Raw genomic sequence first — 23,454 nt, 5'->3', positions numbered from 1 at the left:
TGTAGCCAGAGGCCCAGAGTAGAGGTCACTGAGCTGTGTTTTGTTGCTGAGGCGAAAGCAGGTTTCAGTCATTGTGGATTTCACTCACACTGTCTTTCAATCAGCACATCAGTTCACGCTCACTGACAGCAAGAAAGCGTTCATCCTATGCTGTAGATCCCAGAAAGATGCCTCACTCTCTCCCTCATCTGTGTCCCGAGTCTGAAGATGATAGTGTGTTTGTGGATGAGACCAGGTGAATCACTAATCAATATATCAATAGATTAATTTATGCACATAATATGAACACATATTAAACAGATTGTGTACAATAAAAATCGTAATATCTACACTATTTAACCAAGAGATAGATCATTTTGCATTGAATTCTATTTAATCTCTTGGTTAAATAGTGTGTTTGTTGCACATAGATATTACGATTTTTATTGTACACAATCTGTTTCAACCATATTATTTGGACAGCCATTTATGTAACACAGTTTAACAGAATTATTCTGATGCTCCATAAATTGGACAATATTTTGGCCTTCTCTTTTTTCAACTCTGCCAGATGCCCTAGGCTAGGGGATTATAAAGGAGAGTAGGCCTGCATGTTCCCCTGTGGCAGATGTTTGAGGCTAAAAACATCCCTAGAACGTTATTTATAAACTGATAGAATGTTGGTATCAGTAAAAGGATTGCACACATGTTATTAAATTACTGCTAAAGAGGAGTGTGGGAGGTAACCACTTAAAATGAATTACACGTCAAATCCTGAAATCCAGATTATAGTAACCTATTATTGACCTGGTATTGCAAAAAGCGCAGACGTTCTTATTGTATGTAATACTGTAATTGAGTGAAAAGACATCTGTTTGACCTCTCTCAGTACATCTCTCTACCTCTCTGTCAATGACAATAGATGGAGATGAGCTATGTAGCAACACATTACGCATGATCACTGACAAATAAATGAATGACATAACGGAATATCCTCCACATGTGCTGGTTGTCCCCAGGCCATAGGACACTCTACATCGGGGTGCATGTCCCCACGGGCAGGAAGAGCCATAGAAGCCATAGAAGACATGGACACAGACACAGGAGGAGGAGCAGGGACATCAGGAGGAATTCAGTAGTGGAGGATGGTAGAGAGTCTCCCGCATACAGTAAGTACAGTACACTCTGATGGGCAAAAGTATGTTTGGGTAATTCACGTGAAGCTTATTCTTTTGGGACCCACCCGGATCGAGATGTCTGTTGACCTACAGCTGTTCTTGAATAATGAATAATATTCTCTACGATTTATATTTTAACGATTGTTTAATGCATCCCACATACAGTCTGGATGCCCTGCAGTGACTACAATGTTATGTCTGTGTCAGACCTGAGTGAAACTAGTATTTGTTTCCTTTCAATTACTTTAGCTGCACCACACTACATGAAACCTCTCTGAGCATGTGGCGCACTTAATCTGGAAGTATACATGACACAACAACAGTAATGTGGGTGCACTTGTTTTTTCAGGGAGCAGTAACAGCTGAACTTGTTTACCCTGTGCTCTAGACACGCCGTCCCAGAGAGTGCAGTTCCTGCTGGGCACAGAGGACGATGACGAGGAGCACATCCCCCATGACCTCTTCACCGAGTTGGACGAGATCTGCCTGCGAGAGGGCGAGGACTCAGAGTGGAGGGAAACCGCTAGGTAGGGCAGGCACAGCCAATCAGGGTTCAGTCATGTCATCACTGAATACTTGTATGCTTGCTTCTGAATTGGCCTTTAACCCCCTACCATTCTAGATGTAAAAGGATAGGATAGGTATAGTGCCTTCCATAAGTATTGGAAAGAGGAAGCATTTTGTCTTCCCTTAGCTCTATACTCCCAACAGTTTGAAATCCAACAATTACTGAGGTTAAAGTAGAGATTTTAGAGACTTTAATTCAATGTCTCTTTTTTTCAGATTGGTTTCACCATTCAGAATTGAAATGTTTAAATTCTGTGAAACTTGGTGGATGGGGTGTTATGGCTTGGGCGTGTACAGTATGGCCATCCCTGGAACTGGCTCACTTGTCTGCATTGATGATGTAACTGCTGACGGCAGCAGCAGAATTAATTCTGATATGTATAGAAACAACATCCCTGTCTGCTGAAGTATGATGAAGTGCTTCCAATGTCATTGGACGGTGCTTCATCATACAGTAACAGGGTATCCACGGTGTCTTGAAAAGTATTAAAAGTTGATCAATCAATTTGGGCAAAATCAAGACCCTTAATAAGTATTAAAAAGTCTTATCACGATTGTATGTGGTCTTAAATTTTGTAGGTATTTTTCTGAATTAGACTCTGTCCAAAGAGTTTGAGTTCCTAAAAACTTTTAGTAAAAGTTTGTGAATTTATTGGTTTTATAAAAAAACTAAGATGAACCGGAAATTGTGTTGTATGATAGTGGTCTAGTCTATTGCAAACTAAAACTGTTAAGTTAAAGGTGTCACTGATGTAAACGGTTACAGCTCGAAGTGGCGGTGAGGTCTGCGAAAAATATTGACAAGGTCTTTAAAAAGTCTTAGAAAGGTATTGAAATTAACCTCAAGATTCCTGTATATACCCCAATGACCCCAAACATACTGCCACAGCAACTAGGGAGTTTTTCAGGGCCAACAAGTGGAAAATTATATAGTGGCCAAATCAATCTCCTGATTTAAATCCAATGAACGTGCATTTCATTTGCTGAAGAGTTAATGTTGGGGGGGGGGGGCAAAAATACCTCAAAACAGACAGCAACTGAAGATGGCTTCAATACAGACTTGGCAGAGCATCACCAAAGAATGTGCTCAGCATCTGGCATGCAAAAGATTGGTGGCCAAATACAAAACATGAGTGCTTTATTTGGACATTATACAGTATATATATATTTGTTCAATACTTTTGGAGCTCGGAAATAGAGGGAGTGTGTTTAGATGTTGTACTTTATGCGTATCTACAAATCTGTATGTGTGTATGGGTGTGTGCGTGCCTGTGCTCACAAGCTTGTGTGTGCGTACGTGTGTGTGTATTTGTGGATGATTGCTTTCGTGTGTGTGTGTGTGTGTGTGTGTGTGTGTGTGTGTGTGTGTGTGTGTGGGTAAGCTTGCTTTATTAGTCACATCTGTACACCCAGCTGTCTGACACCAATCCCCTGACCTGATGTTCCTGTGTTTCTGGCGCAGGTGGCTGAAGTTTGAGGAGGACGTGGAGGACGGAGGGGAGAGGTGGAGTAAGCCCTACGTGGCCACGCTGTCCCTACACAGCCTGTTTGAGCTGCGCAGCTGCATCATCAACGGCACGGTGCTGTTGGACATGAGGGCCGGCACACTGGAAGAGGTTGCAGGTACAGCACATGGTGGTACACAGAGGCACACAGTGGTAATGTCCAATTATTGTACATGATCTCCCGTTGACAATACATTGTTTTGTTAGTGTTTTACAGTAGGGACTTCTACCATATGCAATTATAAAGCAATCACTAGATTACTAGAGTAAATGACTAAAATACTCTAGTAATTATAGTTATATATACATACAGTGTTGTTATTACACAAATATAGAACAACTGAATGTAAACACAGTGTCCTAGTCTGAGATAACTTCCTGTCCGGTGTTGTGGTTCCTCAGACATGGTGTTGGACCAGCAGGGGGAGCTAGAGGCGACCATGAGGAAGAAGCTCCGCGAGGCCCTCCTCAAGCAGCACCACCACCAGAACCAGAAGAAGCTAGCCAAACGGATCCCCATAGTGCGCAACTTGGCAGACATAGGCAAAAAGGAGACACACAACTCTGCGGACAAGAACGGTGAGTAACACACTGCCTATGGATGATGGGAGTGTATACTGTACCTGCAAGTCACAGTGGCAATCAAATGGGAATCAATATCGAAGCAGAATGAGCAGTGTCAGTGTGTGCTTTACACAGTGTGTGTCCTGTGGCGTGTCATTGATCTTATCCACAGGGACTAGCAATACTGCTGCCCACCTTTCAGATGATAATGGCCTCAGTTATCCCATGTGGATGGCGTTTTCATTCTACATTACATTGTCCATGTTTGACCTTCTTTTCAGTGTCTCAGTGTGTATCTCTTCTCTTGTTTCCTTGTGTGTGTGTGTGTGTGTGTGTGTGTGTGTGTGTGTGTCTCTGTCTGTTTGTGCGTACCTGTGAGACTGTGTTTGTATTCATGTGTGTATTTGTGCACGCATGTGTGTGTGTGTGTGTGTGTGTGTGTGTGTGTCTGTGTGTGTGTGTGTGTGTCTCTGTGTGTGTGTGTGTGTGTGTGTGTGTGTGTGTGTGAGTATGTGTGTGTGTCTGTGTGTGTGTGTGTGTGTGCGTGCGTGTGTGTGTGTCTTTGTGTGTGTGTGTGTGTGTGTGTGTCTGTGTGTGTGTGCGTGCGTGCGTGCGTACGTGCGTGCGTGCGTGTGTTTGTGTGTGTTTGTGTGTGTGTGTGTGTGTCTGTGTGTGTGTGTGTGTGTGTGTGTCTGTGTGTGTGTGTGTGTGTGTGCGTATGTGTGTGTGTGTCTGGCAGGCGGTCCATCTCTCTGTTCTACCCTTAAGTCCTCCCTGTGGGGCTCATTTATGGCAGCTGGGTCTAGGAGTGACAGGCAGGTCTCATCCTGCGTGCCATGGCCACTCTGTTGCCCCCAGTGTGTCTCCATCTCCTCTCCACTCCCAACCTCATCCACCACCCTCCCCCCTCCCGTCCCACCACCGCCCCCCAGACCTCAGCCCGTCAAGGTGGATATGTCTGATATCCAGCCCGTGGACAAGGAGGATGACCTGGACCCAGGCAACTTAAAAACCTTGACAGACTTTCTCTGCTATCACTTCCTAAAACATAACTTGTGAAGGTGGTAATCTCACAATATGTTTGTGTCAATGTCAGCTAGGCAAAAGAGGAGTGCTTTGTAATGCAGGGCATTTTGTCGAGAGTCAGTGAGTCAGCCCATCAGGTGAGAGAGTGTGAATAACTGACAATAACTGAGGACAGTGAGATGTTAGGGATGTTAGTGGGAATATCAACATAGATAGAGTTGAAAGATCTTGTAACAGAGATTAACCTGTTAGATTAGATTAGATTTATTGTCCCCAGGGGGAACAATATTTTCACACCACTGTACAGTATACATATATACATACAACACTGTATAACACAGACAACAACAGACAGTACTACACATGACAGATACACAAATACGCACACACTGCGCGGTCTATTATTTAAGGCAACAATGGCTGCGAGGTTCAGGCTTTTGCCAAAACGAGCCCTTTTGCACCGTAGCGTTCTGTACCTACGCCCGGATGGCAGTGGGGCGAGGTACATAATACGTTTTCCTCATTAAGAAAGTATACAATAGTGTTCACTAATAATTGAATACAGTAGTTCCATACAAATTACAATATACAGTACCTCATTGAGAATATCCATCACCTTTTACAGGAATTATGTTTCGGAAGCAATTTTGCCAGTATTCCACATGTATGCCAATTTAGACACATGAAGAACACCCAGAACCCTTTTAGTCAATAATTCTCCTCTATAATTAAATTCGGAGTGGTGTGTCGCCTGGACATTCATTCCAGTAGAGAGCTTTTCCAAAAGCCCAAAAAATTAAAAGCAGTAGTGGAGAGAGTGCATGACTAATAAACAACACTGATGGCGTGGGAGTGGAGGCACCCTCCTACTCACTGCATTCGTCTAAAGGGGTTGTTGATGTTGTGTTTCTTCATGGGGCGCAGCTACTACAGTAAACTGCTCATAGACAAGTGCCCTCTCACACCATGTGGAATTTGGAGTAGAAATTCAGCTCTGCAAGGCATGCTTTAATTCTCCTAATTCTCTTTGTTTTTTAATGCAACTATTAGCGACTGATAGTGTACACACTCGCTTCGCTTGTGAACGGATCAAACACGGAAATTTGTATCTATCTGTGCCCTTGATATATGAATTGAATATGAACCTATAGATTTCTTTCAGCTCTATTTTGGGCAGTTTGGGGTTAATTTCGTGTGTTTGCATCAGTCAGTCCTCTTGTGAGAAGAAACAGTGCTGAACTCCTAAGGATCAATGCTTCATCCACCCTCACCAGGCCATCCATGTCGTCCATGCTCCATCCTCCTCCCACCCACCCACCCACCCACCCTCACGCTTTTGTTCTTTCTTCTCTCCGGGGATGTGCACTAAAACAGCACTCTGCCAATGTCTGATAAATCACAGATGAAGTCAGTCCAGTCCACCCCTTGGTCTTTGTGGGTGATATAGTATTAGATACCTCATCCTTGAGAGGAGCTACTGGCGACACTGTGATTTATCACCATTAGCTTTTATTACACTATTGGGAAGCCATAGAGGTGAGCTGGTCCAGCGGGGTCAAAAGGCCATTGATTGACCTTTCCCTCTACTGTCTGTGTGATCCAGGTCAGACGATCTCCCCCCAGTCTCAGCTGCCCACCCCTGTAGAGGGCAAAGCTGACGTCAGCAGAGAGAACAGTGCTGTGGACTTCAGTAAGGTACAGTACTCTGAACAGACTACTGGCACACTGCTGTGCAACACTCTTATGGGTTGCACTCAACACACCAACCCCTGCTGTTTTGATTTGTAGTGGTTTACAGTAGGCAGTAGGCAATGGCAAAAAGATAATCTGTTTAATGAATTCACTTCAAAACTGCTGTTTTAAATCGTTTTTTAAGATAAACAAGTGGTAGGCTATTTTGTTTGAGGTTGCATTACATCCAATCTGGCGGGATTGGTTTGATATTATATGGAAAACGTCTATTAGTGGATTAGAATTTAAACCATGGTCAGTATAGTGAAACAAGTATGTCATTCAACTGCCATTAACTCTAAATTACAACAGCACAACAGCAAATCAAACTTACAGCAACATCCGAGAACCAGAACGTTTAGTCTGTAATCTGAATCCTTTTTGTTCTAGTATTTGAACTGTCTAATGAGGTTTATTTTATATTTATTACATAATTATAAAAGGACAATGCCTAACAATTTGTTATATTCTGTTTATGGGCTGTGATGCTTCACCATACAGAGAAACATATCCTTACTCTATCAATGTTCAGCAGCATCCTGTCCATAGCTGGGACTCTGATGCCCCCTCAGTTTCCTCTCTAAGCTACAGCTCTCCTCTCCCATTTGACGCAATGCAGCTCCACACCAGACTGGAGCAGAATACAGATAGGATTAGTTAGTTAGCCGTTAGCAGCGAGCAGCTAGGCCTAGGCCTAGGCCTGGATGGATGTGCCACTGCGCTGCAGGAGCAAACACAGTTCACAGCCTTTAGAATGATTATATAACTGCTGATTACCACATGTGGCTGTTGATTCTAATCTCTAAAAATATTGCATAATAACACTGTACATGTGTTACAGAGGTATATGTTATGATCCACATATAATCCACTTGTCCAATCTAAGTAATATCAGTTTATCAGTATATCAGTACCAATATCAGTTCAAGGTCAGTTTCGTCACAGGATGTATCAGGTCAAACAGTTACGTCCCAGGTTTTCTGTGCAGATCAATAGTGCGTTTTTTTTAGGGTTTCAGAGCCTTAGAATTTCCTTTTAATCTAAAGTCATCTAAATCTCCTTTTAGATGAACAATCTTCTTCTGGATTAACAATCTTCTTCTAGATGAATATAGTATGTGGTTCTATTCCTGTGTCTGTGTAGATAGACCTCCATTTCATGAAGAAGATTCCTCCGGGTGCAGAAGCGTCCAACGTCCTGGTGGGAGAGCTGGAGTTCCTGGACAGACCGCTGGTGGCGTTTGTTCGTCTCTCCCCTGCCGTCATGTTGAATGGCCTGGCTGAGGTCCCCATCACCACCAGGTTAGTAACACCATAGGTCTATCATTGGAATTCAATCAATCCCTCCTAGCAATGTTTACTTTGGCTTACTGTAGTTAAAGAATAGATTAGAACGGCCTGGCTGAGGTCCCTATCACCACTAGGTTAGTAAGGTTCAAGGTTTCTTTATTTTCCGCTAGGGGAAATTAGTTTTGCAGTTAGATTCACATAGACAGAATACAAAAGGACAACATCAACTGTAACACAATAATCAATACAATAAAATCGCAGAGCTAATACAGAGAAATGGTAATTCATACCAATACAAAAAAATCTACCTAAACATAATAATCAATACAATAAAATCACCATAGTAACACCATTTACCTACCTATATCAACACCTATGTCTATGCCTCCTAGCAATGTTTTCTGTGGCTTACTGTAGTTTAGAATATTATGCAATAGATTAGAATGGAATGGAACATAATATAATAGCTAGCTAAGTTTATTGTTACATCCCATTATAACTATTACATCCATATAATAGAAAGCAACAAACAGAGATCCAGACATGACAGTTTTACAAAATCCCCTAATTGTGTCTTTCCCTGCAAGGTTCTTGTTCATCCTACTTGGCCCTCTGGGTAAAGGGCCGCAGTACCACGAGATTGGCAGATCCATCGCAACACTCATGACAGATGAGGTAGGAGAACCTCACAATGAATCAACATGCTGTCATGGTTCTTAAGACACTTTGCTGTCATGGTTGTTAAGAGACTTGACACTTTGCTTTGGAAATTCTGTTTGTTTTGGGGGGAAATTGAGCCAAATCTGCAAGTGAATGTCAAGCCAAACTTCATCATCAGATGTTCCACACTTCATTGAGCACAGACAGGCAGCTTACATTATTTCACAGCCAGTAAATAATTCCTAGCGTTCAACACGACTCAGGACTCTAATGACATGCACACACCTGTTGAGTAGTTAACACTTTTTTCCAACTCCTCAGTCACTCAGATCTGCCACTATGACTTTTTGGAAAATGGAACACATGGGAAAACATTCTGTATTGTAGTTGGTCTTTATTTAGCTAATGAAACTATATTGATATTTGCTCGTGACCATGGTGGATGACTGAATGAACTTGTCAGTTGGAGACTGTGTTTGTTTCATTGCCAGGTTTTCCATGATGTCGCGTACAAAGCGAAGGACCGCAATGATCTCATTGCTGGGATCGACGAGTTCCTTGACCAAGTGACAGTGCTGCCACCAGGGGAGTGGGACCCTTCCATACGAATAGAGCCACCCAAAAATGTACCGTCTCAGGTGAGTTTGGCCACCTCTCTTGCTTTCTGTTGGCAAGCCACCACTCTCCAGTCTGTGTTCTCTCTGCTCTGTTGATACAGTCCTCAGTGGAGCTATGAATCACAGCAGTGTCTTTCAATTTGATAAAAAGGAATCATTTTGGTGTTAGAAGTACAAGTTGTTTGTGTGTTGTTTGTGAAACAGGAGAAGAGGAAGATGGCTAGCGGGTCTGCGGAGGCAGGGGAGGAAGAGGAGCATGAAGGCCATGGAGGCCCAGAGCTGAACCGTACAGGGAGGTAGGTGAGAAGGCACAGAGCATCAGAGTGGATAGAAGAAGGTGAACAGCACTGATGGTGGATGTGGTTGAGGAGAGGAAATAAAGATAGATACATTTAGATATTGTATGTTTTCGAGATGAACATGATTTGAAAGGCCATATTTGCTGTTCCACATCCGTACTGTAGGTGCTTCACTAATTGTAAGTGCTTCACAAACAGGCTTATGAACGAAGGCTACTAAGGACGGGGGACTGTTACATACGCACCCGCACGCATAACCCGCCTGTGCATACTGTATCATATCTCTCATCCACTTCATCCTGATGTATACCTACGTTCATAAGTACACAGCACAGCATAATGCATAATAGGCCTACGGTTTTACAGTGAAGTATATCTGACTTCATCTCATCCTCACGGATATTGTGTATCTTATGCCTTATGCTCATGTGTCATTTGTATTTTAAATACATATTCTGGCTGTAAGCAGACCTATGGAGTTAGCTAAAAGTGATTGACTTGAATCAATGCAGTGGTGCGTACACAAACAACACAGACATGCAAACATACACACACACACACACACACACACACATATGCACACTCATTACAGCAGGACTCACACACACACAGCACCTCACACACACCACTCACTATCTACATCGTTAAACACATCCCACGCACATTGGCACCTTATTCTACTGCTACCTGCTGTTATCTACTGCTACCTCAGGGCTATACTTATGCCATTTATATATATATATCATTTTTAAAAAGTATTATTTCTATTATTATACTACTCTATTGTCTCTTGTCTTATTCTTTATTTATTTAATGATATATATATATAGCTAGCAGCCTAAGATCTGTATTTGTTTATACGTTTATTGTACAAGTTATACATTATACAAGTACTTGAGTATACGACAGTAACCTCATTAGACTTTGGTTCCTTGACATTACAGATACAAATGTATAACTTGTACAATAAACTTATAAACAAATACAGATCTTAGGCTGCTAGCTATATGGACAGAAAGAGGCCAGTATTATCACGTTAGTCACCCAGGTGACAGTTTGCAGTAAGTGTAGAAGTCGGTTACCATAGCAACCTGCGGCTCTGCAGTGTGCTCCTGAGTGCCTGGTCGGTTCGTCTGCCACAGGGCCATGACCTCATGCTACGCCAGCCTCATGAGTGTCTGTGCTTCTCTGTATAGACTGATTAAGTAGGGTGAGGAGAGTACGACCACAACAAGGTTCTGTTGAACAAAACACAACCCTACAATCTCTTAACTGTCAGATAATAACACTAACTTCAGTTAATGTTGTACTGAGTTGCTGTGTAGTTGAATATGAGTCTGTTGCTTAGTGTTTAATTAGTGGAAAAGGTTCTGTAATGTATCTTTAGGTCAGTTGATTATGGGAGGTTTATATATGTCTGATTTGAAAGTGGGCTTTGGTGGGGATAGATGATCACCCCAGGAGATAAACTCTGAAGTCTCTCTTTGTCTTTCTATCTCCAGATTCTGTGGTGGTCTTTTCTTTGACATCAAGCGCAAGATGCCCCACTACCTGTCAGACTACACAGACGGACTCAGCCTGCAGTGCTTGGCCTCCTTCCTCTTTCTCTACTGTGCATGCATGTCGCCTGTCATCACGTTCGGCGGTCTGCTGGGGGAAGCAACAGAGGGACGCATAGTAAGACACCATCCCTGTCCAATACACACCCATCTGATGAAAACTACAGTATATTGCCAACATACGTAAAGGATTTGAATGTTTTGTTGTTGTTGTTGTTGTTGTTGTTGTTGTTGTTGTTGTAATGAGTGTTACCTATCCAACTGTCATTTACCTCTACAAGTGGCTTCTACATAGCCTACCTACCCCATACACCCAACATGACCAGTGATAGAACTTTATTTGAATTCCCTTTTCTTCTCATACATATTTGTCTTTCTTCCTTTCTCTCAGAGTGCAATTGAATCGCTGTTTGGCGCCTCCATGACAGGAATAGCCTATTCCCTGTTCGCGGGGCAGCCACTCACCATACTGGGCAGCACCGGGCCTGTGCTGGTGTTTGAGAAGATATTGTTCAAATTCTGCAAGTAAGTCTTTGTTACTACAGTATATAGCTCTATAAGCCCTCCAGGTTTAACCTTCTCAATGAATAAGTAGGCCGTTGGGCACTCAGCCCAGCCCATTTCCGTATATTGTACATAATGTATCTCTGATAATCTCTCATAGCTGTCCGATGGGAAACAGTAGCAGTCGGAACAGTAATTTAAATAGAATGACCGGAGTGCTGTATTAACACTACATGGATCAGTCAATGTTCTATACTGAGTATTAACTCACGTTGTGATAATGGGTTAGGCGTCTGATGAACCAGATAGACATGGAGTAGAAATCTGCGATCATTAATGTCATGTATGAGATGGGCGACGCTACAGGGCTGTTTACGTGTGTGTGTGTGTTCTCCTCTCTCCTCAGAGAGTATGGTCTGTCCTACCTCAACTTGAGAACCTGTATCGGGCTGTGGACGGCGTTCTATTGTCTGTTGCTAGTGGCCACAGACGCCAGCTCACTGGTCTGCTACATCACCCGCTTCACAGAGGAGGCCTTCGCCTCGCTCATCTGCATCATCTTCATCTACGAGGCCTTGGAGAAGCTCATCCACCTGGGGGAACACTACCCCATCAACATGCACAACAACCTCGACAAACTCACACAGTACTCGTACGTCTGCTGTTGTATTCCTATTAGGGTTAAGAATGAACTCAGCTTAACGGTGCACTCCATAAATCTCTCGCTTGCTTCCCACCCACAATGAAGCCCTAAGTTTTCACTGAATAAACAGATGGGTTGGGTATTAACAACAGTAACTGCCACTGGGTTATTTTAGTCCCATTATTATTTGAATAGCAAAGACGAGTGGATGATTTTGAGAGCTTTTAAGGAGTCTACCTAAAGGAATACATGTAAATGAAGACTCCAATTAAGATTTGGAACCAGGTGTTGTTGTTGTCCTTCCACAGATGTTCATGTGTTGAACCTCCGGATCCGAGCAACGCCACCCTGAAGCACTGGGAGCTCAAAAACATCACCGCCTCAGAGATCTACTGGGAGGCCCTTGAGGTCAAGGTAAATAGCACTAATTCACACTATAGAGCCCAACCAAGCAGATTGAGGTTCAGTGGCACGCTCTCCCAGATGGAGCGGGCCCAACAGAGAAGATTAAGGACATGTGGGCAGGATTACTCTGGATTACCCATGCCATCACCATAAAAGCACATTTTTTTAGTTTTCATTGAACTTTTTTTTAAACCTCTGGTTCGTAACCTCTCTGGCCCTAATTTAAAGTCTGTTGAAACTAGTAGTTGTTACACAGTATTAATCCCTCTGTCACAGTGAATATGATCTGTATTTAGTTAGACAACAATAGTCTTTTTAGTCTATATCATTTAGCTTTTCACCCTGTGAATGCTTATTGCTTCTTTTTTTCTATACATAATGTTTATTTTTAACTCCTTCTTGCTGATAATAATAATAATAATAATAATAATAATAATAATAATAATGCATTTTATTTATAAAAGCACTTTACATATAAAATCTCAGAGTGCTACAACACAGTAAGATAAAGCAAAAAACATTCAATTAAAAGGCAAAAAAAAAGGCTCTATTAAAAAGGTGGGTTTTAAGGCCCCGTTTAAAAGCATCCACAGACTGTGGTGCCCTTAGGTGGTCAGGGAGAGCATTCCACAGCCTGGGAGCAGCCGAGCAGAAGGCCCGATCTCCCATCGTGCGGAGCTTGGTCCTGGGGGTCTTGAGGAGGTTGGTGCCAGTAGAACGGAGGGTGCGTGAGGAGGTCTGAGGGGTATGGAGGAGTTCCTTGAGGTAGGGGGGGGCAGTTCCATGGATGCACTGGTGGGTGAGGAGGTGGTACATACAAGGTGATGTATGTGTGTGTGTGTAATAATCATGTGAGGATGCTTGACTTAGCTGTCAGTATGGTAGGCCAAACCCTCTCCTCTATCTGTTGTTGCAGGACTGCATAGAGAAGCGAGGGGAGTTCGTGGGCAGCGCCTGTGGACCTCATGGACCCTACATTCCAGACGTCTGCTTCTGGTCCGTCCTTCTCTTCTTCGCTACAGTCTTAATGTCGGCTTTCCTCAAGGAGTTTAAGTTCAGCCGCTACTTCCCCACCAAAGTAAGGCACACTCAACTTCTTGGTAGAAAAAAGTAAGCCACAATCCCACTGGTTTGTGTCCGTTATATTATATGTGTCTAGGTAAAACTGCAGTCATACTACAAGAACGAACTGAAGTTTAATCGCATGGAGCAATGGGGCACTCTAGTGGTCATATGTGGGTACTGTGTAATTATCGCGCACCAAAGTACAATGCTGTCAGTGGAAACTGGAACGCAAAGGAATCGTAATTGTGAAAAAATGAAACAGCTCAAAGGTTTTAGGCTATTGAATGACTATTGGTGTTGAACAAAGGAAGGTGATTCCTGTGCACAGTGTTGACATGCCTTCCTCTCTTGCTCAGGTGAGATCTATCATCAGTGACTTTGCCGTCTTCATCACCATCCTCACTATGCTTCTGGTGGACTATGCCTTAGGGATCCCATCTCCAAAACTTCAGGTCCCCAGTGTTTTTAAGGTAAGTTAGGCTACAAAACTTATATAATACAATAATAATAATAACAATAATTATCCAAAGACACTTACATTGCAGTGAGTGCATACATGTTTCTGTATATATGGGCCCATATAACAGATCATCCCACAATTGGACACTGCTGTGGTCCTCTGTAGCTCAGTTGGTAGAGCCTAGTGCTAACAATGCTTAGGTTGTGGGTTCGATTCCCACTGGGACCATATATACTGAAAAATGTCTGCACACTGTCGTGGATTATAAACGAGACTCAAGATAGGAACTTGCTTTAAATCTAGGTATAATATTTATTAAAGAAAATTATCTTTTACAGCTCGAGCTTCAACTTCTCAATGGGAAGCTTTCAAAGACTGACACCAAACTCTCACATAGTACATTTGATATTGTCAACAAAGTCATAACATTGATAACGAGTCCGCTGATGAAGTAAGTTCCCGTGGGACTGACAACGAGTCCGCACTCACCGTTCACGAACACAAGGCCCAAACAGCTCTGTGTTCATAAACAGGACAGCCAGGCCCACAACAATCCCACGGGAACTCACCCCATGGAAACATACTGTCACATTCTGTGTGAAAATGAATACAAAATGAATACATACAATACATACAATGTTAAAACATTTATAAGATGAAAAACTCCATTACAACTCATTGCAATGTAAGTCGCTTTTTCATAAAAGCGTCAACTAAATGGCATATATGATATATTATATGCAATAATCACCAATACCCACTGTCCTTACAGCCCACCAGAGATGACCGTGGCTGGTATATCAGCCCACTGGGCACCAACCCATGGTGGACAGCCGTCATATCGGCTGTCCCTGCTCTGCTCTGCACCATCCTCATCTTCATGGACCAGCAGATCACAGCTGTCATCATTAACAGGAAGGAGCACAAACTGAAGGTACAGATGAGGCTGAGCTTCTTGGAAACATTTGGTTCACCATAGCCTGAATGATCTCTGTTCAATTCAATTACTCCGGGGAGCCTGGGTGGTGTAGCTCACTAAGGCGCATGCCGTGTAATCTCAGACTATCTGGTTTGATTCTGGCTATCGACCTATCCTGCATGTCATCCCCCCCTCTCTCTCACCCATCCCTCCTGTCCATCTCTACTGTCTCTATCCCAATAAAAGCAGAAATGTCCTGAAAAACATATAAATAAAATAAAAATATATAAATATAAACTAATGTTGATTTATGATGCATTATATAAAGAGTTCTACAGTACTGGTCATTTAGATTTAGATTAGAATGTGGATATTGTCACTTTTGTTTTTACACATCATTAAGAATAAAAGAATAAAAAGAATACGTTTCTTTCTTAATTTCTTAATCATAAAGTATTGGTCTCCTCCTCATAGAAAGGCTGTGGGTACCACCTGGACCTGTTTGTGGTGGGGGTGATGCTGGGAGTGTGCTCCATCATGGGCCTGCCGTGGTTCGTGGCCGCCACGGTCCTCTCCATCTCCCACGTCAACAGTCTGAAGCTGGAGTCGGAGTGCTCGGCCCCCGGGGAGCAGCCCAAGTTCCTGGGAATCAGGGAGCAGCGTTTCACTGGCCTCATGATCTTCATCCTTATGGGCTGCTCTGTGTTCATGACCTCTGTGCTCAAGGTCTGATAGCTCTCTCAACAGGACAAACTGTGATCTATTATGCATTGTAGTTAAGGTTTTTACATACACAGTTTTACTGACATTATTAATAATGACAGAGGATTGTTCGGCATCAAAATGGATGAATCTGTATACTGTCTTTGTATTTGATATGATGGTGGGTATGTACTGTATGCCTGTTTCATATTGTTCTTCCTCTTTCAGTTCATTCCCATGCCTGTGTTGTATGGAGTATTCCTTTACATGGGAGCATCCTCTCTCAGAGGCATACAGGTAAGAGATAACACCCAGCAAGGTTGAAATGCAACCCTTTATTCTGTTGCCTGGCTTACTATACACTCCTGAGGTTGTGATGTAACACTTGATAATAAAACAATAAATACATAATAACAATAATAATAATAATAATAATTATAATAATAATACTTTTTATTTGTACAGCACTTTTCAAAATACCTCAAAGACACTTTACTTTACTTTGTCCAGTTATTTGACCGTCTGAAGCTCTTCGGCATGCCAACCAAGCACCAGCCAGACTTCATCTACCTGCGGCACGTCCCTCTGAGGAAGGTGCACCTGTTCACCATCATCCAGCTCACCTGTCTGGTCATGCTGTGGGTTATCAAGACCTCAAAGGCTGCCATCGTCTTCCCCATGATGGTGCGCACAGCCCCCCTCCTCTCTCTCTTCTCTCAGGAGATTCGTCTGGCCGTGGGCCCCCTCACATGACGACTAACTAACCAATCAGGCTGCAAAGCTTTAGTCGGTAGAAGACATTGAGAGTATTCACCATAACATATTGTACAATATGCACTTTACAGTAAGTCACCTTAATGCCTGTTACTACGATGTTGTGTCTAGAGTAATTGCAGTGTTACTACACAGGTATATGAGCAAATCGTTTTTGAGTATTGTGCACTGTACATTGTAGAGGGCTGATGATGCAGATAGAGAAATAGATGGATAGATACACTTACTGAACACTTGATTAGGAACACTATACTAATATTGGGTAGGGCCTCCCCTTTGCTCTCAAAACAGCCTCAATTCTTCATGGCATTGATTCCACAAGATGTTGGAAACATTCCATGATAACATGATTGCATCACGCAATTCCTGCAGATTCTTTAAGTGGTGAAACTCCCATTCTACCACATCCTAAAGGTGTTCTATTGGACTCAGATCCAGTGACTGAGAAGGCCACTGAAGAACACTGAACTCGTTTTCATGTTCAGGAAACCAGTTTTACTTTTGTTTTGTGATATGGTGCATTATCATGCTGGAAATAGCCATTAGAAGATGGGTACATTGTGGTCATGAAGGGATGCACATGGTCAGCAACAATAGTCTAATAGGCTGTGGCATTCAAGTGATGATTGATTGGTATTAACGGGCCCAATGTGTGCCAAGAAAACATTCCCCACACCATTACACCACCTGAATGAATGAGAAGGTGTACACAGGGGTTCCTACTAAAGTGTTCAGTGAGTATATGTGGAAACCCATTGTACAGATAACAACAAGAAGGCATTATGACCCACAAACAGCACAGTAGCAACATCACAACACATCAACGTAACAACATAAACAGTATTAGCCTACACGATAATAGTCAGGGTTATGTAATGTAGATTGTATTCCTTGCAGGTATTGGCTCTGGTCTTCATTAGGAAGCTGATGGATTTAGTCTTCACCAAGCGAGAGATGAGCTGGCTGGATGATCTCATGCCAGAGAGTAAGAAGAAGAAACTTGAGGATCTTGATGAAGAGGTAATGTTCATAAGCAGATATAAGCAGTTATTGTATGCAGTTGTCAAATAGGCAGCTAAAATTGGGTTTGGCACCCAACCTTTATACAGTATATTCCACTGTGCTGGGCGGCTGTGGCTCAGGAGGTAGAGTCGGCGTCTAATGATCGCAAGGTCGGTGGTTCGGCGGTTAAATCCCTGCCTGGCCACATGTCGAGGTGTCCTTGGGCAAGACACTGAACCCCAAATTGCTCCCGATGAGCAGGCCGGCACCATGCATGGTAGCTTCCCGCCATTGGTGTGTGAATGTGTGTGTGAGTGGGTGAATGAGAGGCCATTGTGCTAAATAAGTGCAGTCCATTTACCATTTATGTTTAACACATTTCTATTGGCTATTGCTTTTATCAGGAGGAGCAGAGCATTTTGGAAGAGGAAGAGGGAGTAGTGCAAGTGCAATTAGAGGGATATCAAAAGTAAGTTCTCAATTATAACCCATATAATGAGGAAACCGATGACTGCTGAAAGTTGATTAGCGTATTATTTAGTAACATGGTACGTTTGTTGTTATCTTCATGTCTTGTTTGTTTAGGAGTGACCCTTCCAATGTCGACATTACAGATGAAATGTCCAAATCGTCTTTTGGAAACATGTGGAATGCAGACAACTCCAAACAAGAACTAGACTCAAAAAGGTATTGAGTTGCCTCAGAATGTTTGAATGTTTATTCAAAACGAGTTCAGTGTCAGTTTGGTAACACTTTTCATTGTGGTGCTCTCTACCTAGCCTGTACAATGTACATGTGTATTAATGCTGCAATTACTCTATTAGCAAGTAAAGTATACATCTGTTTTTACAAAGCAATGAAGTGATTGGTAAGTCATTCATACAATGGTACTATTGGTACTAATTTGTACTTTGAGTAATCGATTACTTTAGTACTATGTAACTACGTTAATAAAGCACTGGTGCTAGAGTAATCCGAGCATTACTACACACGTCTAATAGCAACAGTGGTGTAAAATGTTACCATCAATTACTGCATATGAAATTTAAAATACTTTGTTGTTAATGTCATCATGCTAACCTTTGCATTTGTCAGTTTGTGGATGAATATTGTTGGATCCTACTTGGAGATATTGTCACCTTAAAATAATGCCGTAAGTCACTTTTGAGGAACATTATGTTTTTGCCTAAATATCATATTCTATATTTGGTTCAGTTTATTCCGTTTTTCTCAAAACTTGAAAATATGACTTAAGCCATTATTTTAAGAGGGTGACAATATGTGTTTGTAATGTGCATTTATCTCACTGACATGTGAGACACGATTTATGGGAACATATAAGTTACTTGAGCAAATCTCAAGTTAAGATTCAGTCCATAATGTAAGTTAACTGGGACATCATAAGATATATTTTGGTTGCACGTTTTTGTAATAGCACATTGCCATGTAAGTATTTACTTACTTACAGGGTAAAATTGCAAAAACACAATGAGCCTACTATATGACTTCCTGTTTAGTTTTTGGGGGATTCATTGAAACAAACCACCAGGCAACATTTGGTATCAGTGTGCTACCAAATTTTACCCTAGCAAACCGTGAGTTCTCAGAAGTAGTATTCAGATTTGTTGATATCAGTATGTGGACAACACTTTCAGCCTTGTAAACCTGTACAGAAGTATTATTCCTCCATTGTAGAGCTGATAAGTTGTCTTGACTAGATCTCTCTCCATCCCATCTCTATCATAAGCTTCCTTATTCCCCCTTAGATGCTGATCCCCCAAAGGTAAGAACCTACTCCTGTGTCCTTGTTTGGTCATCCGTACCCAGCTTTGGTCACCTTCACTTTTTGGAATTAATAATTTTACGTTTATCTCTGCATGATATGAGGCAGAGCTGGATCGGCTGGATATTATTTTTCAGTTGACTATTTGGGTTGAAATGATATGCACATTTGCATTTCAATGCTGCTTTTGCATTCTACAAAATCTCTACTCTTCTACTCAGCTGAGTTCATGTCCGTTGAGAGAACACAGCTCTATGGAACTTTGAGGATTGCCAATGTTAAGCAAAGATAAACATAGGCCTACTGTGTTTACACCGCCTGGTAGAAGTGAGGCTCACACGTGGCACAGATCGGATATGTAACATGTAAGTGTAACCAGTAAAAAAACACATTGAATCTGATATTCTCAGATCCGATTCAGGCCTCAATCTCATACGGCCTCAATCAGATACGAATCGGATATGTGTCATTTCGACTGCGATCTAACCAGGCATACAAAATACCATGGTCTTCGCAGTCCTCTTTCTTCTCCGCCTTAAAATGTGTGCAATATTTTGCGGACCTCTAAACATACTTCGGAAAGCAATGGCTTTATATTATATATATATATATATATATATATATATATATATATATATATATATATATATAAAAGGGATTACAATTTCTATTGTGTTTGCGTCAATTGCAGGTGCCGGCAGTCTGTTTACTTTCGTTTTCGTGGGTTGTTTCAAGTGTTACGAGTGTAAGCACAGGTATCGGATATGGGTCATTTTAAAAAGTAGCAGGCGTTCAAAAAAATCTGATATAGGCACTAAGTCGGAACTAGGCATTACTACCTGCGGTGTAAATGCAGCTATGTGACACAGTCTGGTCAATTGGTCCGAAAGTCGGCAGCCGATTTAATAGGCTTTTCTTTTGAAAAATGTAAATACATTTCTTGTTCGTTGTTCAACATTTTCGTTGTTGAAAATCAAGGACACATCGCTAGTCAAGTCAACTAACACAGCTTGTTTTGTGAGCCTGATTACAATGTAAAGTAGTGTTATAGTTAACGAGTTAGCAGTGGGGATTACTCACCGAATCCATTGCATTGCAGTATTTTGGCTTGACTAGCGAGTTTGTGTTGTGATTTTCAACAACGTATTTCCGTCCATTTTGATTGGTTGCCGACTTACTTCCCAAATGACCATACCGTGTCACATATATACTCTCTTACAGTATTGATGAGGGTCAACCCACTCTTGTAAGTCAATTACCTACTCACTGCTTGGAGTATCAACCTAGAATATGTGACAACAGATGGTGAAAGCGGGAACAAGTTGGCAACCAATCAAAATGTTTGGACTTTTATTCTGAAAAATGTAAATACATTTCAACGTTATTGAAAATCAATGACACACTCGCTATTCAAGCCAAAGCATTGCAATGCAATGAATTTGGTGAGTAATCCCCACTATTCTACAACACTATCACTCACCGAATCCATTGCATTGCAATATTTTGGCTTGACTAGCGAGTGTGTCATTGATTTTCAACAACATTGATTTTTGTTTTATACATTTTTCAGAATAAAAGTCTGAACATTTGGTCGGTTGCCGACTTGTTCCCTCTTTCACCAGCTGCTGTCACATAACAGGCAGTGAACAATTAACATGTGCTCAGTCTTAAGTGGGATAACTGAAACAGCAAAGATGTACTCTGCATAGGTGCCTTCTGTGCATGCTGCTACTGCTATCAATCAGCCTCTGTTAGCATGCACCATCCTACCATCCTTCTGTACTTCGGCAATTGCAGTGAAAGACAGTTCCAAACCAAGCACCAGTTGTACACTGGCATACAGTGGAACAGCTAGAGAGGTATTCATTTTAATTTCCGTCTGTTAAAACAACTGCCTTTCCATGTAATTGTCGGAGATCATGACCCCTCTATTGTTCTGATCCCTATCATGCAGTACCTCTCAGCTGTCTGGAACACACAATGCCTTGGATTCAATTGGAGTGGATTACCATGCTCCTGAGTAAAGCCTATCAGTGCACACAGTTGATGTACTGTAGAACCACTCCCAACTTAGACATGAGGTGATGGTAGATTTAGAATGTGGATTTGGATCCGGACACCTGATAGGTATAGCTATGTCCGCATAAATGCTGGATTGTTCTAACACCTCATTTTGTTACCCACAACCTATCTAATGAAGCGACTGCAAAGAGGAAGAAGTGGAAGAAGCAGAAGGGCTTAGACAACGAGACTAGACTCTGACGTTTACCCCCCTCCACTGTGTTTTTAAACCATCCAATATTGTGTGCTACAGTTTTTTCCATTCCTATAGGTTTTTGTCTTGTAAATCTATGTGTTCAAAAGTGTTAAACAGTATTTAGTTGATGTGTCTGCAACTGCCTGCCTCTTCAGCAGGCAAGCTACCCAGTAAACAAAGAGTCCAAAAGACGTCCTCAGGGAAGCCGGAATGTGGGATCAGATGACGTCTGTCTAGGATGTCCAGATGACGTCTTTAGGACGTGTTATGTGCTACAGAATCGTCTTCTGTTGTCCATAAGACGTCCTAAAGACGTCATCTGGACGTCGTAGAAAGACGTCACCTGGACGTCCTAGAAAGACGTCATCTGAACCCTCATTCCGCCTTCCCTGAGGACGTCTTTTGGACTCTTTGTTTACTGGGTAGCTTGCCTGCTGAAGAGGCAGGCAGTTGCAGACACATTTGTTTACTGGGTAAAGAAACTTAGAATACTTTTTGTGTGTAAATTCTTTGTGTAAATGTCAAGTAATACCAGCAAGATAGAGGCGGGGTAGTTTTACTGTAAAGGAATGTCTATGTCAGAGGATTTACCAGTCACATTAAGAAACTATTTTCAAGTTACTTTTGTTTTTAACTTTGTTGTATGTATTTTGTATGTTTTGTATTTTTTTAATATCATATTACTGTTAAAATTGAAAGATTATCCAAATAGATACAATTGTTTGACTAGTTTGTATGTTAATGCAGTTAAAGATGATGGGAGCAAGTAATATGACAATATATAGAATATATGACAATATATAGAATTAAATAACTTATATATTGACAAAAAGTATACTCTATGCATGAAGAATTTAATTCACCATGTACTATTAAATAAATTATTATTTATTTAATTAACATTTATTTATTAATTAAATTAAACGCATCTGCTTCTCTTGGTGCAAAGGGAATACTTTGTCTGGGTTTAAGCATATAATGTATGCCAGCTTTCAATATTGTCCAAATGTATTACCACAATTAATGAGCTACGTGAAAAATAGCTTTTATTTAAGGCATACCCAAATGGTGAGAAATATTTTCTTGTAATACGTTTTTCAATGTGTATTTGATTAGTAAAAAAAAACTGATTTAATAATGCTACGTTTAATGTATTACGGGATCTTGAAACAATGTGAAAGAGGGAAATAGTGGCAAGTAATAGTCATTCTGCCAAAGTAAAAGCGTTTATTTGGAATAGGTGCGCATATCAATATTTTCAAGCTTTGCACAGTTAATGCTTGTGTGTCATTGTCATACTTTTTTTGTCATGGCACTGTGATGTGTCCCCAAAAATGATTGTTACTTCAATAATTAAAGATGACGCTGAAACTAATACTTGAAAGTGTCTGCTTAAGGGCACATGGCGATAGAAACAAATGCAATTTTTCTAGAAAGGCAAAGTCAAAGTGTATAGTATATTTATTGTATTAAAGATGACTAAACTATATATTTCCTTTGTACAATAAAAACATTATTTTGTTTTAATGTATGAGTGTCAGCAAACTATTGTGAAATATTGTGAATTCCTGTAACTCATTTCACCTAGCTAGTTTTTGTGGCAGAAACCCATAAGGGGTACAGTAAGGGAAATACAAATACAAATCATACCTTTGTCCTTTGTTTATTGTGTATCTTGTTTATGTACATTAACTATTAAAGTGTAAACGTCAAACTTAATAAATTTCTTTTGAACACATGTTAGTGTATGTCCCTCTCTTGATCACTGATGCAGATAGTTGTTTCTTACAGTAAGCTGACAGGCTGTTTTAGAAGTCTGATTTGGAGTTAATCAGCTCCCAGTGATCATAGACGCCTGGGGTTGTTATTAAACCAAAATGTAAATATTAGTTTAAAAAAAAATATGCAGATTTGTAATATTTACTTTATTGGTTTATTATTTCTTTATTATTGTATTGTTGGTTTA

At 41.2% G+C, this 23,454-nt stretch overlaps 1 protein-coding gene across 1 annotated transcript in view; it reads left to right on the top strand.

Moving 5' to 3' along the window:
- The window catches only part of slc4a10b (solute carrier family 4 member 10b), a gene marked incomplete at both ends in the record, with an annotated part of 40,502 nt that extends 19,247 nt beyond the window's left edge, over positions 1-21,255 (top strand). Inside the window, 23 exons of the mRNA XM_080536947.1 lie at positions 999-1,148; positions 1,546-1,684; positions 3,187-3,347; positions 3,632-3,808; positions 6,423-6,514; positions 7,694-7,851; positions 8,427-8,514; positions 8,991-9,137; positions 9,321-9,412; positions 10,918-11,092; positions 11,366-11,499; positions 11,885-12,130; positions 12,430-12,535; positions 13,443-13,604; positions 13,948-14,061; positions 14,824-14,985; positions 15,445-15,696; positions 15,901-15,969; positions 16,183-16,356; positions 17,344-17,466; positions 17,853-17,917; positions 18,034-18,135; positions 21,186-21,255. Of these exons, the coding sequence (XP_080393073.1) occupies positions 999-1,148; positions 1,546-1,684; positions 3,187-3,347; positions 3,632-3,808; positions 6,423-6,514; positions 7,694-7,851; positions 8,427-8,514; positions 8,991-9,137; positions 9,321-9,412; positions 10,918-11,092; positions 11,366-11,499; positions 11,885-12,130; positions 12,430-12,535; positions 13,443-13,604; positions 13,948-14,061; positions 14,824-14,985; positions 15,445-15,696; positions 15,901-15,969; positions 16,183-16,356; positions 17,344-17,466; positions 17,853-17,917; positions 18,034-18,135; positions 21,186-21,255 (3,158 nt within the window). The remainder of the gene's footprint in view (positions 1-998; positions 1,149-1,545; positions 1,685-3,186; positions 3,348-3,631; positions 3,809-6,422; positions 6,515-7,693; positions 7,852-8,426; positions 8,515-8,990; positions 9,138-9,320; positions 9,413-10,917; positions 11,093-11,365; positions 11,500-11,884; positions 12,131-12,429; positions 12,536-13,442; positions 13,605-13,947; positions 14,062-14,823; positions 14,986-15,444; positions 15,697-15,900; positions 15,970-16,182; positions 16,357-17,343; positions 17,467-17,852; positions 17,918-18,033; positions 18,136-21,185) is intronic.
- Between the last annotated feature and the right edge of the window lie 2,199 nt (positions 21,256-23,454).

This window comes from Nansenia antarctica, assembly GCF_963989245.1.
Source record: "Nansenia antarctica genome assembly, chromosome: 7".
NCBI classification, from domain to species: domain Eukaryota; kingdom Metazoa; phylum Chordata; class Actinopteri; order Argentiniformes; family Microstomatidae; genus Nansenia; species Nansenia antarctica.
Note: the sequence above shows the minus strand (reverse complement) of the source record. Positions and strands in the feature narration are given on the sequence as shown.